The 18,989-nt window shown below is 43.1% G+C and overlaps 1 protein-coding gene across 1 annotated transcript in view; it reads left to right on the top strand.

Annotated features, from left to right (window-relative positions):
- The first annotated feature begins 5,610 nt into the window (after positions 1 to 5,610).
- The window catches only part of LOC138653136 (uncharacterized), a 52,993-nt gene continuing 39,614 nt past the window's right edge, over positions 5,611 to 18,989 (top strand). Inside the window, exon 1 of the mRNA XM_069743208.1 lies at positions 5,611 to 5,638. Within this exon, the coding sequence (XP_069599309.1) occupies positions 5,611 to 5,638 (28 nt within the window). The remainder of the gene's footprint in view (positions 5,639 to 18,989) is intronic.

Below are 18,989 nucleotides of genomic sequence, written 5' to 3'. Positions count from 1 at the left end.
TTTTCCCCTAGACATTTGGGTGGTTCAGGACACAGGTGTAGCAATGGACATTAAAGGTCTGTCTTCATGTGTGGATCAGCTCACGGCAAGAGTACAAAGTATTCAAGACTTTGTGGTTCAGAATTCTATGTTAGAACCAAGAATTCCTATTCCTGATTTGTTTTTTGGAGATAGAACTAAATTTCTGAGTTTCAAAAATAATTGTAAACTATTTCTGGCTTTGAAACCTTGCTCCTCTGGTGACCCAGTTAAACAAGTTAGGATCGTTATTTCTTTTTTGCGTGGCGACCCTCAGGACTGGGCATTTTCTCTTGCGTCAGGAGATCCTGCATTAAGTAATATCGATGCATTTTTCCTGGCGCTCGGATTGCTGTACGATGAGCCTAATTCTGTGGATCAGGCAGAGAAGAATTTGCTGGCTCTGTGTCAGGGTCAGGATGAAATAGAGGTATATTGTCAGAAATTTAGAAAGTGGTCCGTACTCACTCAGTGGAATGAAGGTGCGCTCGCAGCTATTTTCAGAAAAGGTCTCTCTGAAGCCCTTAAGGATGTCATGGTGGGATTTCCTATGCCTGCTGGTCTGAATGAGTCTACGTCTTTGGCCATTCAGATCGGTCGACGCTTGCGCGAGCGTACATCTGTGCACCATTTGGCGGTATTACCTCAGCTTAAACCTGAGCCTATGCAGTGCGATAGGACTTTGACCAGAGTTGAACGGCAAGAACACAGACGTCTGAATGGGCTGTGTTTCTACTGTGGTGATTCCACTCATGCTATCTCTGATTGTCCTAAGCGCACTAAGCGGTTCGCTAGGTCTGCCACCATTGGTACGGTACAGTCAAAATTTCTTCTGTCTGTTACCTTGATCTGCTCTTTGTCATCGTATTCTGTCATGGCATTTGTGGACTCAGGCGCTGCTCTGAATTTGATGGACTTGGAGTATGCTAGGCGTTGTGGGTTTTTCTTGGAGCCCTTGCAGTGTCCTATTCCATTGAGAGGAATTGATGCTACGCCTTTGGCCAAGAATAAGCCTCAGTACTGGACCCAGCTGACCATGTGCATGGCTCCTGCACATCAGGAGGTTATTCGCTTTCTGGTGTTGCATAATCTGCATGATGTGGTCGTGTTGGGGTTGCCATGGCTACAAGTCCATAATCCAGTATTAGATTGGAAATCCATGTCTGTGTCCAGCTGGGGTTGTCAGGGGGTACATGGTGATGTCCCATTTCTGACTATTTCGTCATCCACCCCTTCTGAGGTTCCTGAGTTCTTGTCTGATTACCGGGATTTATTTGATGAGCCCAAGTCCGATACCCTACCTCCGCATAGGGATTGTGATTGTGCTATCGATTTGATTCCTGGTAGTAAATTCCCAAAAGGTCGACTGTTTAATTTATCTGTGCCTGAGCACGCCGCTATGCGGAGTTATGTGAAGGAGTCTTTGGAGAAGGGGCATATTCGCCCGTCATCGTCGCCATTAGGAGCAGGGTTCTTTTTTGTAGCCAAGAAGGATGGTTCACTGAGACCTTGTATAGATTACCGCCTTCTAAATAAGATCACGGTTAAATTTCAGTACCCCTTGCCATTGTTATCTGATTTGTTTGCTCGGATTAAGGGGGCTAGTTGGTTCACCAAGATAGATCTTCGTGGTGCGTATAATCTTGTGCGTATTAAGCGAGGCGATGAGTGGAAAACTGCATTTAATACGCCCGAGGGCCATTTTGAGTATCTAGTAATGCCATTCGGACTTGCCAATGCTCCATCAGTGTTTCAGTCCTTTATGCATGACATCTTCCGAGAGTACCTGGATAAATTCCTGATTGTGTACTTAGATGACATTTTGCTCTTCTCGGATGATTGGGAGTCTCATGTGAAGCAGGTCAGAACGGTGTTTCAGGTCATGCGTGCTAATTCTTTGTTTGTGAAGGGATCAAAGTGGCTCTTTGGTGTTCAGAAGGTTTCATTTTTGGGGTTCATCTTTTCCCCTTCTACTATCGAGATGTACCCTGTTAAGGTCCAAGCCATCCATAATTGGACTCAGCCGACATCTCTGAAAAGTCTGCAAAAGTTCCTGGGCTTTGCTAATTTTTATCGTCGCTTCATCTGCAATTTTTCTAGTATTGCTAAACCATTGACCGATTTGACCAAGAAAGGTGCTGATTTGGTCAATTGGTCTTCTGCTGCGGTGGAAGCTTTTCAAGAGTTGAAGCGTCGTTTTTCTTCTGCCCCTGTGTTGTGTCAACCAGATGTTTCGCTTCCGTTCCAGGTCGAGGTTGATGCTTCTGAGATTGGAGCAGGGGCTGTTTTGTCGCAGAGAAGTTCTGATTGCTCGGTGATGAAACCATGCGCCTTCTTTTCCAGGAAGTTTTTGCCTGCTGAGCGAAATTATGATGTGGGCAATCGAGAGTTGCTGGCCATGAAGTGGGCATTCGAGGAGTGGCGTCATTGGCTTGAAGGAGCTAATCATCTCGTGGTGGTCTTGACTGATCATAAGAACTTGACTTATCTCGAGTCCGCCAAGCAGTTGAATCCTAGACAAGCTCGTTGGTCATTGTTTTTTGCCCGTTTTGACTTTGTGATTTCATACCTTCCGGGCTCTAAAAATGTGAAGGCGGATGCTCTGTCTAGGAGTTTTGTGCCCGACTCTCCGGGTGTATCTGAGCCGGCGGGTATCCTCAAAGAGGGAGTAATTGTGTCTGCCATCTCCCCTGATTTGCGGCGGGTGCTGCAAAAATTTCAGGCTAATAAACCTGATCGTTGCCCAGCGGAGAAACTGTTTGTCCCTGATAAATGGACGAGTAGAGTTATCTCTGAGGTTCATTGTTCGGTGTTGGCTGGTCATCCTGGAATCTTTGGTACCAGAGAGTTAGTGGCTAGATCCTTTTGGTGGCCATCTCTGTCGCGGGATGTGCGTACTTTTGTGCAGTCCTGTGGGATTTGTGTTCGGGCTAAGCCCTGCTGTTCTCGTGCCAGTGGGTTGCTTTTGCCCTTGCCGGTCCCGAAGAGGCCTTGGACACATATCTCTATGGATTTTATTTCAGATCTTTCCGTCTCTCAAAAGATGTCAGTCATTTGGGTGGTCTGTGATCGCTTCTCTAAGATGGTCCATTTGGTACCCTTGTCTAAATTGCCTTCCTCCTCTGATTTGGTGCCATTGTTTTTCCAGCATGTGGTTCGTTTACATGGCATTCCAGAGAATATCGTTTCTGACAGAGGTTCCCAGTTTGTTTCGAGGTTTTGGCGAGCCTTTTGTGGTAGGATGGGCATTGACTTGTCTTTTTCCTTGGCTTTCCATCCTCAGACTAATGGCCAGACCGAACGAACCAATCAGACCTTGGAAACATATCTGAGATGCTTTGTTTCTGCTGATCAGGATGACTGGGTGTCCTTTTTGCCTTTGGCTGAGTTCGCCCTTAATAATCGGGCCAGCTCGGCTACCTTGGTTTCACCGTTTTTCTGCAACTCTGGGTTCCATCCTCGTTTCTCTTCAGGGCAGGTTGAGTCTTCGGACTGTCCTGGTGTGGATACTGTGGTGGACAGGTTGCAGCAGATTTGGACTCATGTAGTGGACAATTTGACTTTGTCCCAGGAGAAGGCTCAACGTTTCGTTAAAAGCAGACACTGTGTGGGTCCCTGACTTCGGGTTGGGGACTTGGTTTGGTTATCTTCTCGTCATATTCCTATGAAGGTTTCCTCTCCTAAGTTTAAACCTCGTTTTATTGGTCCGTATAGGATTTCTGAGGTTCTTAATCCTGTGTCTTTTCGTCTGACCCTTCCAGATTCTTTTTCCATACATAACGTATTCCATAGGTCATTGTTGCGGAGATACGTGGCACCTATGGTTCCATCTGTTGATCCTCCTGCCCCGGTTTTGGTGGAGGGGGAGTTGGAGTATATTGTGGAGAAGATTTTGGATTCTCGTGTTTCAAGGCGGAAACTCCAGTATCTGGTTAAGTGGAAGGGTTATGCTCAGGAAGATAATTCCTGGGTCTTTGCCTCTGATGTCCATGCTCCCGATCTTGTTCGTGCCTTTCATATGGCTCATCCTGGTCGTCCTGGGAGCTCTGGTGAGGGTTCGGTGACCCCTCCTCAAGGGGGGGTACTGTTGTGAATTCTGTGGCAGAGCTCCCTCCTGTGGTCACAAGTGGTACTTCGGCTGGTTCTCTCTGTGAGCTTCCGTTGGTGGAGGAAAGTGGTACTGCGGCTTCTGAGTTTCCTTCCTCAGGTGATGTGGTGAAGTCGTTAGGTGCTGCTCTATTTAACTCCACCTAGTGCTTTGATCCTGGCCTCCAGTCAATGTTCTAGTATTGGACCTGTTTCCTCCTGGATCGTTCCTGTGGCCTGCTGCTCTGCATAGCTAAGTTCCTCTTTGCTATTTGTTTGCTGTTTTTTTCTGTCCAGCTTGTCTATTTGTTTTTTTCTGCTTGCTGGAAGCTCTGGGACGCAGAGGGTGTACCTCCGTGCCGTTAGTTCGGTACGGAGGGTCTTTTTGCCCCCTTTGTGTGGTTTTTGTAGGGTTTTGTGTTGACCGCAAAGTTCCTTTCCTATCCTCGCTCTGTTCAGAAAGTTGGGCCTCACTTTGCTAAATCTATTTCATCTCTACGTTTGTCTTTTCATCTTAACTCACAGTCATTATATGTGGGGGCTGCCTTTTCCTTTGGGGTATTTCTCTGAGGCAAGGTAGGCTTATTTTCTATCTTCAGGCTAGCTAGTTTCTCAGGCCGTGCCGAGTTGCATAGGGAGCGTTAGGCGCAATCCACGGCTGCCTTTAGTATGGTTGGAGAGGATTAGGGATTGCGGTCAACAGAGTTCCCACGTCTCAGAGCTCGTTCTTGTTTTTTGGGTTATTGCCAGGTCACTGTATGTGCGCTGACCTCTATGTCCATTGTAGTACTGAATTACCAGTCTAGCAGCGGGTTAGAGGGTAAATATTAAAACTTAACTTTTACTTTAGTACTAATAAAACTCACGAACAAAACCAAAAGTGAAACAAAAGTGCCAGTGCTTTAAAAAAGCCGAGAACGACCACAAAAAACACACAACAGATTACAGATAAAAACCAAATAGAACAATGTTTGTAGATCACTCATATGTTACAGGCATTGTTACCCATATGGTGCTACAACAACAGATGAGCAAGCTCAGCAAGTAATAGAAGGCGGGCCGCACCCCAACCTCTTAGATTCAACCCACCAATAGCACCAGAATACATATATGCCTCAGAAAATTGGTGCACATAGGCATATGTTCAAAAGGTGTCTATGCGTGGATAAATATTTTAGCAGCGTTTCAGTTTATACTCATCCTGTGGGACCAATGCTCTCAGCGGTGCCCCCCTCAGAGTTTTCCGGGACTTCGATGCGGATCATGCCGTACTATCATTAATCCCGGCAGAGGTCTATGTCTCCCGACGCGTTTCTTTTTTCAAATCATCAGGGGAGTGATGACATATGTTCTCTCACATATACGAGCGTTGCTAGTCCATATGACCTTTACCTGTCTTAAATAGCGTTCGTATGCTTCCTCCATGCAGCGCGTGCGTGGCTACCGGCAACTCATTTCCGGTTTCTATCGCCCGCGCGCTGCACATCTCAGGGTGACGTAACCGCCATGTGTATCTCCGGGCCGCGTGCTTCCGGTTATCGGAAAGTCACTTCCGGTCTCTCGGGGACGCAAATAGCGCCGCACATATTGCTGTGCTTAATGGTGCCGTAAAGCCTGAGTAGGCGGACATTTAGGGGGGTGCGCCCATCATTTCCCTTAGATGATTACATGCCGTACCCTGACCCAAACACGTCACAATCGTCTCTTGATCACATGATCAGAGACGCGATTCAAATAACCCCAATGAGCTCTTTGTTAGTCAGACCAGCTCTGGGTTCAAAACATCCGCAATAGTGCATATCAGCACATTCCCTGTGGATGCTGTCCTTTTCATAAAGGTAATGTGCATATTTACACAGTCCACATTCTTATCATACCAACGGCGGAGTATTGATTTTCATAGTGTCTCATTCTTCCAGAAAACCCTTCACGTAGATGTCAGATTAGTAAATGAGATATAGTGTTGTAATGATGAGCAACCAGAGCAAATATAAAACCGGAAAGATAGAGAAAGTAATAAAAACTTTGAAAAAAATTTTTTTTATATATATTACATATGGCTGAAAAAAAGACTCAAAAACAAAAAGAAAAAAGAAAAAAGACAAAAGCGGGGTTGGGAACCGATGGACCTCCTCCCTGTTATGAAGGCAATCCAGTGACACAGTGTGCCAGAAATCAGAGCACATACAGTGATCTGACAAAACCCAAAAACAATAGAACAAGCTCTGAGACGTGGAATCTCTGTAGACCGCAATACCTGAACCTATCCTAAACACAACTAAAGGCAGCTGTGGATTGCGCCTGACACTACCTATGCAACTCGGCACAGCCTGAGGAGCTGACTAGCCTGAAGATAGAAAAACAAGCCTGACTTGCCTCAGAGAAATACCTCAAAGGAAAAGGCAGCCCCCCACATATAATGACTGTTAGCAAGATGAAAAGACAAACGTAGGGATGAAATAGATTCAGCAAAGTGAGGCCCGATATTCTAGATAGAGCGAGGATAGCAAAGAGAACTTTGCAGTCTACAAAAAACCCTAAAGCAAAAACCACGCAAAGGGGGCAAAAAGACCCACCGTGCCGAACTAACGGCACGGCGGTACACCCTTTGCGTCTCAGAGCTTCCAGCAAAACGAATTGACAAGCTGGACAGAAAAAGTAGCAACAAAAGCAAAGAAGCACTTATCTAAGCAGAGCAGCAGGCCACAGGAAAGATCCAGAAGCTCAGATCCAACACTGGAACATTGACAAGGAGCAAGGAAGACAGAATCAGGCGGAGTTAAATAACAAAGCAGCCAACGAGCTCACCAGAACACCTGAGGGAGGAAGCTCAGAAGCTGCAGTACCACTTGTGACCACAGGAGTGAATTCAGCCACAAAATTCACAACAGTACCCCCCCCTTGAGGAGGGGTCACCGAACCCTCACCAGAGCCCCCAGGCCGACCAGGATGAGCCACATGAAAGGCACGAACAAGATCTGGAGCATGGACATCAGAGGCAAAAACCCAGGAATTATCTTCCTGAGCATAACCCTTCCATTTAACCAGATACTGGAGTTTCCGTCTAGAAACACGAGAATCCAAAATCTTCTCCACAATATACTCCAATTCCCCCTCCACCAAAACCGGGGCAGGAGGATCAACAGATGGAACCATAGGTGCCACGTATCTCCGCAACAACGACCTATGGAATACATTATGTATGGAAAATGAGTCTGGGAGGGTCAGACGAAAAGACACAGGATTGAAAACCTCAGAAATCCTATACGGACCAATAAAACATAGTAACATAGTAACATAGTAACATAGTAAGGCCGAAAAAAGACATTTGTCCATCCAGTTCAGCCTATATTCCATCATAATAAATACCCAGATCTACGTCCTTCTACAGAACCTAATAATTGTATGATACAATATTGTTCTGCTCCAGGAAGACATCCAGGCAACGGGCACAGCGACGATGATGTCATAAAGGACGTAGAAATCCCGCGTCTGATTGGTCGAGGATTGATCAGTCCTCCTGACACTTCTGTATTGATCAGTCCTCCTGACACTTCTGTATTGATCAGTCCTCCTGACACTTCTGTATTGATCAGTCCTCCTGACACTTCTGTATTGATCAGTCCTCCTGATACCTCTATATTGATCAGTCCTCCTGACACTTCTATGTTGATCAGTCCTCCTGACACTTCTATATTGATCAGTCCTCCTGACACTTCTGTATTGATCAGTCCTCCTGACACTTCTGTATTGATCAGTCCTCCTGATACCTCTATATTGATCAGTCCTCCTGACACTTCTATGTTGATCAGTCCTCCTGACACTTCTATATTGATCAGTCCTCCTGACACTTCTGTATTGATCAGTCCTCCTGACACTTCTGTATTGATCAGTCCTCCTGACACTTCTATGTTGATCAGTCCTCCTGACACTTCTATATTGATCAGTCTTCCTGACACTTCTATATTGATCAGTCCTCCTGACACTTCTGTATTGATCAGTCCTCCTGACACTTCTATGTTGATCAGTCCTCCTGACACCTCTATATTGATCAGTCCTCCTGACACTTCTATATTGATCAGTCCTCCTGACACTTCTATATTGATCAGTCCTCCTGACACTTCTATATTGATCAGTCCTCCTGATACCTCTATATTGATCAGTCCTCCTGACACTTCTATATTGATCAGTCCTCCTGACACTTCTATATTGATCAGTCCTCCTGACACTTCTATATTGATCAGTCCTCCTGATACCTTTATATTGATCAGTCCTCCTGACATTCTATATTGATCAGTCCTCCTGACACTTCTATATTGATCAGTCCTCCTGACACTTCTATATTGATCAGTCCTCCTGATACCTTTATATTGATCAGTCCTCCTGACATTCTATATTGATCAGTCCTCCTGACACCTCTATATTGATAAATCCTCCTGACACTTCTATATTGATCAGTCCTCCTGACACAGCCTCGACCAATCAGCAACGGGCACAGTCTGCCGCGAATTCTGGAATCATCATTGTCCATATACTACGGGGACATGCATATTCTAGAATACCCGATGCATTAGAATCGGGCCACAATCTAGTATATATATATATATGTATAGGAGCAGCGACTCAGCATACTGGCCTCATCCATGGCATTATATACTGTATGTATATATATATATATGTATAGGAGCGGCGACTCAGCATACTGGCCTCATCCATGGCATTATATACTGTATATATATATATATATATATATATATATATATATATATATATATATGTATAGGAGCAGCGACTCAGCATACTGGCCTCATCCATGGCATTATATACTGTATGTATATACAGTTAGGGCCAGAAATATTTGGACAGTGACACAATTTTCGCGAGTTGGGCTCTGCATGCCACCACATTGGATTTGAAATGAAACCTCTACAACAGAATTCAAGTGCAGATTGTAACGTTTAATTTGAAGGGTTGAACAAAAATATCTGATAGAAAATGTAGGAATTGTACACATTTCTTTACAAACACTCCACATTTTAGGAGGTCAAAAGTAATTGGACAAATAAACATAACCCAAACAAAATATTTTTATTTTCAATATTTTGTTGCAAATCCTTTGGAGGCAATCACTGCCTTAAGTCTGGAACCCATGGACATCACCAAACGCTGGGTTTCCTCCTTCTTAATGCTTTGCCAGGCCTTTACAGCCGCAGCCTTCAGGTCTTGCTTGTTTGTGGGTCTTTCCGTCTTAAGTCTGGATTTGAGCAAGTGAAATGCATGCTCAATTGGGTTTAGATCTGGAGATTGACTTGGCCATTGCAGAATCTTCCACTTTTTGGCACTCATGAACTCCTGGGTAGCTTTGGCTGTATGCTTGGGGTCATTGTCCATCTGCACTATGAAGCGCCGTCCAATCAACTTTGCAGCATTTGGCTGAATCTGGGCTGAAAGTATATCCCGGTACACTTCAGAATTCATCCGGCTACTCTTGTCTGCTCTTATGTCATCAATAAACACAAGTGACCCAGTGCCATTGAAAGCCATGCATGCCCATGCCATCACGTTGCCTCCACCATGTTTTACAGAGGATGTGGTGTGCCTTGGATCATGTGCCGTTCCCTTTCTTCTCCAAACTTTTTTCTTCCCATCATTCTGGTACAGGTTGATCTTTGTCTCATCTGTCCATAGAATACTTTTCCAGAACTGAGCTGGCTTCTTGAGGTGTTTTTCTGCAAATTTAACTCTGGCCTGTCTATTTTTGGTATTGATGAATGGTTTGCATCTAGATGTGAACCCTTTGTATTTACTGTCATGGAGTCTTCTCTTTACTGTTGACTTAGAGACAGATACACCTACTTCACTGAGAGTGTTCTGGACTTCAGTTGATGTTGTGAACGGGTTCTTCTTCTCCAAATTAAGTATGCGGCGATCATCCACCACTGTTGTCATCCGTGGACGCCCAGGCCTTTTTGAGTTCCCAAGCTCACCAGTCAATTCCTTTTTTCTCAGTATGTACCCAACTGTTGATTTTGCTACTCCAAGCATGTCTGCTATCTCTCTGATGGATTTTTTCTTTTTTTTCAGCCTCAGGATGTTCTGCTTCACCTCAATTGAGAGTTCCTTTGACCGCATGTTGTCTGCTCACAGCAACAGCTTCCAAATGCAAAACCACACACCTGGAATCCACCCCTGACCTTTTAACTACTTCATTGATTACAGGTTAATGAGGGAGACGCCTTCAGAGTTAATTGCAGCCCTTAGAGTCCATTGTCCAATTACTTTTGGTCCCTTGAAAAAGAGGACACTATGCATTACAAAGCTATGATTCCTAAACCCTTTCTCCGATTTGGATGTGGAAACTATCATATTGCAGCTGGGAGTGTGCACTTTCAGCCCATATTATATATATAATTGTATTTCTGAACATGTTTTTGTAAACAGCTAAAATAACAAAACTTGTGTCACTGTCCAAATATTTCTGGCCCTAACTGTATATATGTATAGGAGCGGCGATTCAGCATAATGGCCTCATCCATGGCATTATATACTGTATATATATATATATGTATAGGAGCAGCGACTCAGCATACTGGCCTCATCCATGGCATTATATACTGTATATATATGTATAGGAGCAGCGACTCAGCATACTGGCCTCATCCATGGCATTATATACTGTATATATATATATATATATATATATATATATATATATATATATATACAGGTCCTTCTCAAAAAATTAGCATATAGTGTTAAATTTCATTATTTACCATAATGTAATGATTACAATTAAACTTTCATATATTATAGATTCATTATCCACCAACTGAAATTTGTCAGGTCTTTTATTGTTTTAATACTGATGATTTTGGCATACAACTCCTGATAACCCAAAAAACCTGTCTCAATAAATTAGCATATCAAGAAAAGGTTCTCTAAACGACCTATTACCCTAATCTTCTGAATCAACTAATTAACTCTAAACACATGCAAAAGATACCTGAGGCTTATATAAACTCCCTGCCGGGTTCATTACTCAAAACCCCCATCATGGGTAAGACTAGCGACCTGACAGATGTCAAGAAGGCCATCATTGACACCCTCAAGCAAGAGGGTAAGACCCAGAAAGAAATTTCTCAACAAATAGGCTGTTCCCAGAGTGCTGTATCAAGGCACCTCAATGGTAAGTCTGTTGGAAGGAAACAATGTGGCAGAAAACGCTGTACAACGAGAAGAGGAGACCGGACCCTGAGGAAGATTGTGGAGAAGGACCGATTCCAGACCTTGGGGAACCTGAGGAAGCAGTGGACTGAGTCTGGTGTGGAAACATCCAGAGCCACCGTGCACAGGCGTGTGCAGGAAATGGGCTACAGGTGCCGCATTCCCCAGGTAAAGCCACTTTTGAACCATAAACAGCGGCAGAAGCGCCTGGCCTGGGCTACAGAGAAGCAGCACTGGACTGTTGCTAAGTGGTCCCAAGTACTTTTTTCTGATGAAAGCAAATTTTGCATGTCATTCGGAAATCAAGGTGCCAGAGTCTGGAGGAAGACTGGGGAGAAGGAAATGCCAAAATGCCTGAAGTCCAGTGTCAAGTACCCACAGTCAGTGATGGTGTGGGGTGCCATGTCAGCTGCTGGTGTTGGTCCACTGTGTTTCATCAAGGGCAGGGTCAATGCAGCTAGTTATCAGGAGATTTTGGAGCACTTCATGCTTCCATCGGCTGAAATGCTTTATGGTGATGAAGATTTCATTTTTCAGCACGACCTGGCACCTGCTCACAGTGCCAAAACCACTGGTAAATGGTTTACTGACCATGGTATTACTGTGCTCAATTGGCCTGCCAACTCTCCTGACCTGAACCCCATAGAGAATCTGTGGGATATTGTGAAGAGAAAGTTGAGAGACGCAAGACCCAACACTCTGGATGAGCTTAAGGCCGCTATTGAAGCATCCTGGGCCTCCATAACATCTCAGCAGTGTCACAGGCTGATTGCCTCCATGCCACGCCGCATTGAAGCAGTCATTTCTGCCAAAGGATTCCCGACCAAGTATTGAGTGCATAACTGAACATTATTATTTGATGGTTTTTTTGTTTGTTATTGAAAAACACTTTTATTTGATTGGATGGGTGAAATATGCTAATTTATTGAGACAGGTTTTTTGGGTTATCAGGAGTTGTATGCCAAAATCATCAGTATTAAAACAATAAAAGACCTGACAAATTTCAGTTGGTGGATAATGTATCTATAATATATGAAAGTTTAATTGTAATCATTACATTATGGTAAATAATGAAATTTAACACTATATGCTAATTTTTTGAGAAGGACCTGTATATGTGTATAGGAGCAGTGACTCAGCATACTGGCCTCATCCATGGCATTATATACTGTATATATATATGTATAGGAGCAGTGACTCAGCATACTGGCCTCATCCATGGCATTATATACTGTATATATATATATATATATATATATATATATATGTATAGGAGCAGCGACTCAGCATACTGGCCTCATCCATGGCATTATCAGAGACCTGGGATTTCCTGGACAGACAGACAGACAGACGGAAAATCCCTTAGGCAATTATATATATAGACTAGATTGTGGCCCGATTCTAACGCATCGGGTATTCTAGAATATGCATGTCCCCGTAGTATATGGACAATGATAATTCCAGAATTCGCGGCAGACTGTGCCCGTCGCTGATTGGTCGAGGCAACCTTTATGACATCATCGTCGCCATGGTAACCATTATGACATCTACGTCGATACTGTGCCCGTCGCTGAATCAGAAACGTGAGATGTCTACGTCCTTTATGACATCATCGTCGCTGTGCCCGTTGCTGATTGGTCGAGGCTGTGTCAGGAGGACTGATCAATATAGAAGTGTCAGGAGGACTGATCAATATAGAGGTGTCAGGAGGACTGATCAATATAAAGGTATCAGGAGGACTGATCAATATAGAGATATCAGGAGGACTGATCAATATAGAGGTATCAGGAGGACTGATCAATATAGAAGTGTCAGGAGGACTGATCAATATAGAAGTGTCAGGAGGACTGATCAATATAGAAGTGTCAGGAGGACTGATCAATATAGAAGTGTCAGGAGGACTGATCAATATAGAGGTGTCAGGAGGACTGATCAATACAGAAGTGTCAGGAGGAATGATCAATATAGAGGTGTCAGGAGGACTGATCAATAAAGAAGTGTCAGAAGGACTGATCAATATAGAAGTGTCAGGAGGACTGATCAATATAGAAGTGTCAGGAGGACTGATCAATATAGAAGTGTCAGGAGGACTGATCAATATAGAAGTGTAAGGAGGACTGATCAATATAGAAGTGTAAGGAGGACTGATCAATATAGAAGTGTCAGGAGGACTGATCAATATAGAAGTGTCAGGAGGACTGATCAATATAGAGGTGTCAGGAGGACTGATCAATATAGAAGTGTCAGGAGGACTGATCAATATAGAAGTGTCAGGAGGACTGATCAATATAGAAGTGTCAGGAGGACTGATCAATATAGAAGTGTCAGGAGGACTGATCAATATAGAAGTGTCAGGAAGACTGATCAATATAGAAGTGTCAGGAGGACTGATCAATATAGAAGTGTCAGGAGGACTGATCAATATAGAAGTGTCAGGAGGACTGATCAATATAGAAGTGTCAGGAGGACTGATCAATATAGAGGTATCAGGAGGACTGATCAATATAGAGGTATCAGGAGGACTGATCAATATAGAAGTGTCAGGAGGAATGATCAATATAGAAGTGTCAGGAGGACTGATCAATATAGAAGTGTCAGGAGGACTGATCAATATAGAAGTGTCAGGAGGACTGATCAATATAGAAGTGTCAGGAGGACTGATCAATATAGAGGTATCAGGAGGACTGATCAATATAGAGGTATCAGGAGGACTGATCAATATAGAGGTGTCAGGAGGACTGATCAATATAGAGGTATCAGGAGGACTGATCAATATAGAAGTGTCAGGAGGACTGATCAATATAGAAGTGTCAGGAGGACTGATCAATATAGAAGTGTCAGGAGGACTGATCAATATAGAAGTGTCAGGAGGACTGATCAATATAGAAGAGTCAGGAGGACTGATCAATATAGAAGTGTCAGGAGGACTGATCAATATAGAAGTGTCAGGAGGACTGATCAATATAGAGGTGTCAGGAGGACTGATCAATATAGAAGTGTCAGGAGGACTGATCAATATAGAAGTGTCAGGAGGACTGATCAATATTGAAGTGTCAGGAGGACTGATCAATATAGAAGTGTCAGGAGGACTGATCAATATAGAGGTGTTAGGAGGACTAATCAATATAGAAGTGTCAGGAGGACTGATCAATATAGAAGTGTCAGGAGGACTGATCAATATAGAGGTGTTAGGAGGACTAATCAATATAGAAGTGTCAGGAGGACTGATCAATATAGAAGTGTCAAGAGGAATGATCAATACAGAAGTGTCAGGAGGACTGATCAATATAGAAGTGTCAGGAGGACTGATCAATATAGAATGTCAGGAAGACTGATCAATATAGAGGTGTCAGGAGGACTGATCAATATAGAAGTGTCAGGAGGACTGATCAATACAGAAGTGTCAGGACGACTGATCAATATAGAAGTGTCAGGAGGACTGATCAATATAGAAGTGTCAGGAGGACTGATCAATATAGAGATATCAGGAGGACTGATCAATATAGAAGTGTCAGGAGGAATGATCAATACAGAAGTGTCAGGAGGAATGATCAATATAGAAGTGTCAGGAGGACTGATCAATATAGAAGTGTCAGGAGGACTGATCAATATAGAGGTATCAGGAGGACTGATCAATATAGAAGTGTCAGGAGGACTGATCAATATAGAGGTATCAGGAGGACTGATCAATATAGAAGTGTCAGGAGGACTGATCAATATAGAGGTATCAGGAGGACTGATCAATATAGAAGTGTCAGGAGGACTGATCAATATAGAGGTGTCAGGAGGACTGATCAATATAGAGGTGTCAGGAGGACTGATCAATATAGAGGTGTCAGGAGGACTGATCAATATAGAGGTATCAGGAGGACTGATCAATATAGAAGTGTCAGGAGGACTGATCAATATAGAGGTGTCAGGAGGACTGATCAATATAGAGGTATCAGGAGGACTGATCAATATAGAAGTGTCAGGAGGACTGATCAATATAGAGGTATCAGGAGGACTGATCAATATAGAAGTGTCAGGAGGACTGATCAATATAGAGGTATCAGGAGGACTGATCAATATAGAAGTGTCAGGAGGACTGATCAATATAGAGGTGTCAGGAGGACTGATCAATATAGAAGTGTCAGGAGGACTGATCAATATAGAAGTGTCAGGAGGACTGATCAATATAGAAGTGTCAGGAGGACTGATCAATACAGAAGTGTCAGGAGGACTGATCAATATAGAGGTATCAGGAGGACTGATCAATATAGAAGTGTCAGGAGGACTGATCAATATAGAGGTGTCAGGAGGACTGATCAATATAGAGGTGTCAGGAGGACTGATCAATATAGAAGTGTCAGGAGGACTGATCAATATAGAAGTATCAGGAGGACTGATCAATATAGAGGTGTCAGGAGGACTGATGAATATAGAGGTCTCAGGAGGACTGATCAATATAGAAGTGTCAGGAGGACTGATCAATATAGAATGTCAGGAGGACTGATAAATATAGAAGTGTCAGGAGGACTGATCAATATAGAGATATCAGGAGGACTGATCAATATAGAAGTGTCAAGAGGAATGATCAATACAGAAGTGTCAGGAGGAATGATCAATATAGAAGTGTCAGGAGGACTGATCAATATAGAATGTCAGGAGGACTGATCAATATAGAAGTGTCAGGAGGACTGATCAATATAGAAGTGTCAGGAGGACTGATCAATATAGAGGTGTCAGGAGGACTGATCAATATAGAGGTGTCAGGAGGACTGATCAATATAGAGGTGTCAGGAGGACTGATCAATATAGAAGTGTCAAGAGGAATGATCAATACAGAAGTGTCAGGAGGAATGATCAATATAGAAGTGTCAGGAGGACTGATCAATATAGAATGTCAGGAGGACTGATCAATATAGAGGTGTCAGGAGGACTGATCAATATAGAAGTGTCAGGAGGACTGATCAATATAGAAGTGTCAGGAGGACTGATCAATATAGAAGAGTCAGGAGGATTTATCAATATAGAGGTGTCAGGAGGACTGATCAATATAGAAGTGTCAGGAGGACTGATCAATATAGAGGTGTCAGGAGGACTGATCAATATAGAAGTGTCAAGAGGAATGATCAATACAGAAGTGTCAGGAGGAATGATCAATATAGAAGTGTCAGGAGGACTGATCAATATAGAATGTCAGGAGGACTGATCAATATAGAGGTGTCAGGAGGACTGATCAATATAGAAGTGTCAGGAGGACTGATCAATATAGAAGTGTCAGGAGGACTGATCAATATAGAAGAGTCAGGAGGATTTATCAATATAGAGGTGTCAGGAGGACTGATCAATATAGAAGTGTCAGGAGGACTGATCAATATAGAAGAGTCAGGAGGATTTATCAATATAGAATGTCAGGAGGACTGATCAATATAGAAGTGTCAGGAGGACTGATCAATATAGAATGTCAGGAGGACTGATCAATATAGAAGTGTCAGGAGGACTGATCAATATAGAAGTGTCAGGAGGACTGATCAATATAGAAGTGTCAGGAGGACTGATCAATACAGAAGTGTCAGGAGGACTAACGCATCGGGTATTCTAGAATATGCATGTCCCCGTAATATATGGACAATGATGATTCCAGAATTTGCGGCAGACTTGCCCGTCGCTGATTGGTCGAGGCAACCTTTATGACATCATCGTCGCCATGGCAACCATTATGACATCATCGTCGCTGTGCCCGTTGCGGCCTCGACCAATCAGAGACGCGGGATGTCTACGTCCTTTATGACATCATCGTCGCTGTGCCCGTTGCTGATTGGTCGAGGCCTGGCGGCCTCGACCAATCAGAGACGCGGGATTTCTACGTTGATGCTGTGACGGTGTCTGATTGGTCGAGGCCTGGCGGCCTCGACCAATCAGAGAGCCGGGATTTCCAGGACAGACAGACAGACAGACAGACGGAAAAACCCTTAGACAATTATATATATAGATAGGAGCAGCGACTCAGCATACTGGCCTCATCCATGGCATTATATACTGTATATATATATATGTATAGGAGCAGCGACTCAGCATACTGGCCTCATCCATGGCATTATACCTCATCCATGGCATTATATACTGTATATATATATATATGTATAGGAGCAGCGACTCAGCTTACTGGCCTCATCCATGGCATTATATACTGTGTGTATATATATATATATATATATATATATATATATATATATGTATAGGAGCAGCGACTCAGCATACTGGCCTCATCCATGGCATTATATACTGTGTATATATATATATATATATATATATATATATATATATATATGTATAGGAGCAGCGACTCAGCATACTGGCCTCATCCATGGCATTATATACTGTATATATATATATATGTATAGGAGCAGCGACTCAGCATACTGGCCTCATCCATGGCATTATATACTGTATATATATATGTATAGGAGCAGCGACTCAGCATACTGGCCTCATCCATGGCATTATATACTGTGTATATATATATATATATATATATATAGGAGCAGCGACTCAGCATACTGGCCTCATCCATAGCATTATATACTGTGTATATATATATATGTATGTATATATATATATATATATATATGTATAGGAGCAGCGACTCAGCTTACTGGCCTCATCCATGGCATTATATACTGTGTGTATATATATATATATATATATATATATATGTATAGGAGCAGCGACTCAGCATACTGGCCTCATCCATGGCATTATATACTGTGTATATATATATATATACAGTGGGGCAAAAAAGTATTTAGTCAGTCAGCTATAGTGCAAGTTCCACCACTTAAAAAGATGAGAGGCGTCTGTAATTTACATCAAATGTAGACCTCAACTATGGGAGACAAACTGAGAAAAAAAAATCCAGAAAATCACATTGTCTGTTTTTTTAACAATTTATTTGCATATTATGGTGGAAAATAAGTATTTGGTCAGAAACAAACAATCAAGATTTCTGGCTCTCACAGACCTGTAACTTCTTTAAGAGTCTCCTCTTTCCTCCACTCATTACCTGTAGTAATGGCACCTGTTTAAACTTGTTATCAGTATAAAAAGACACCTGTGCACACCCTCAAACAGTCTGACTCCAAACTCCACTATGGTGAAGACCAAAGAGCTGTCAAAGGACACCAGAAACAAAATTGTAGCCCTGCACCAGGCTGGGAAGACTGAATCTGCAATAGCCAACCAGCTTGGAGTGAAGAAATCAACAGTGGGAGCAATAATTAGAAAATGGAAGACATACAAGACCACTGATAATATCCCTCGATCTGGGGCTCCACGCAAAATCCCACCCTGTGGGGTCAGAATGATCACAAGAACAGTGAGCAAAAATCCCAGAACCACGCGGGGGGACCTAGTGAATGAACTGCAGAGAGCTGGGACCAATGTAACAAGGCCTACCATAAGTAACACACTATGCCACTAAGGACTCAGATCCTGCAGTGCCAGACGTGTCCCACTGCTTAAGCCAGTACATGTCCGGGCCCGTCTGAAGTTTGCTAGAGAGCATTTGGATGATCCAGAGGAGTTTTGGGAGAATGTCCTATGGTCTGATGAAACCAAACTGGAACTGTTTGGTAGAAACACAACTTGTCGTGTTTGGAGGAAAAAGAATACTGAGT

The sequence above is a fragment of the Ranitomeya imitator genome, unplaced genomic scaffold (assembly GCF_032444005.1).
Source record: "Ranitomeya imitator isolate aRanImi1 unplaced genomic scaffold, aRanImi1.pri SCAFFOLD_444, whole genome shotgun sequence".
Taxonomy (NCBI): Eukaryota; Metazoa; Chordata; class Amphibia; order Anura; family Dendrobatidae; genus Ranitomeya; species Ranitomeya imitator.
Note: the sequence above shows the minus strand (reverse complement) of the source record. Positions and strands in the feature narration are given on the sequence as shown.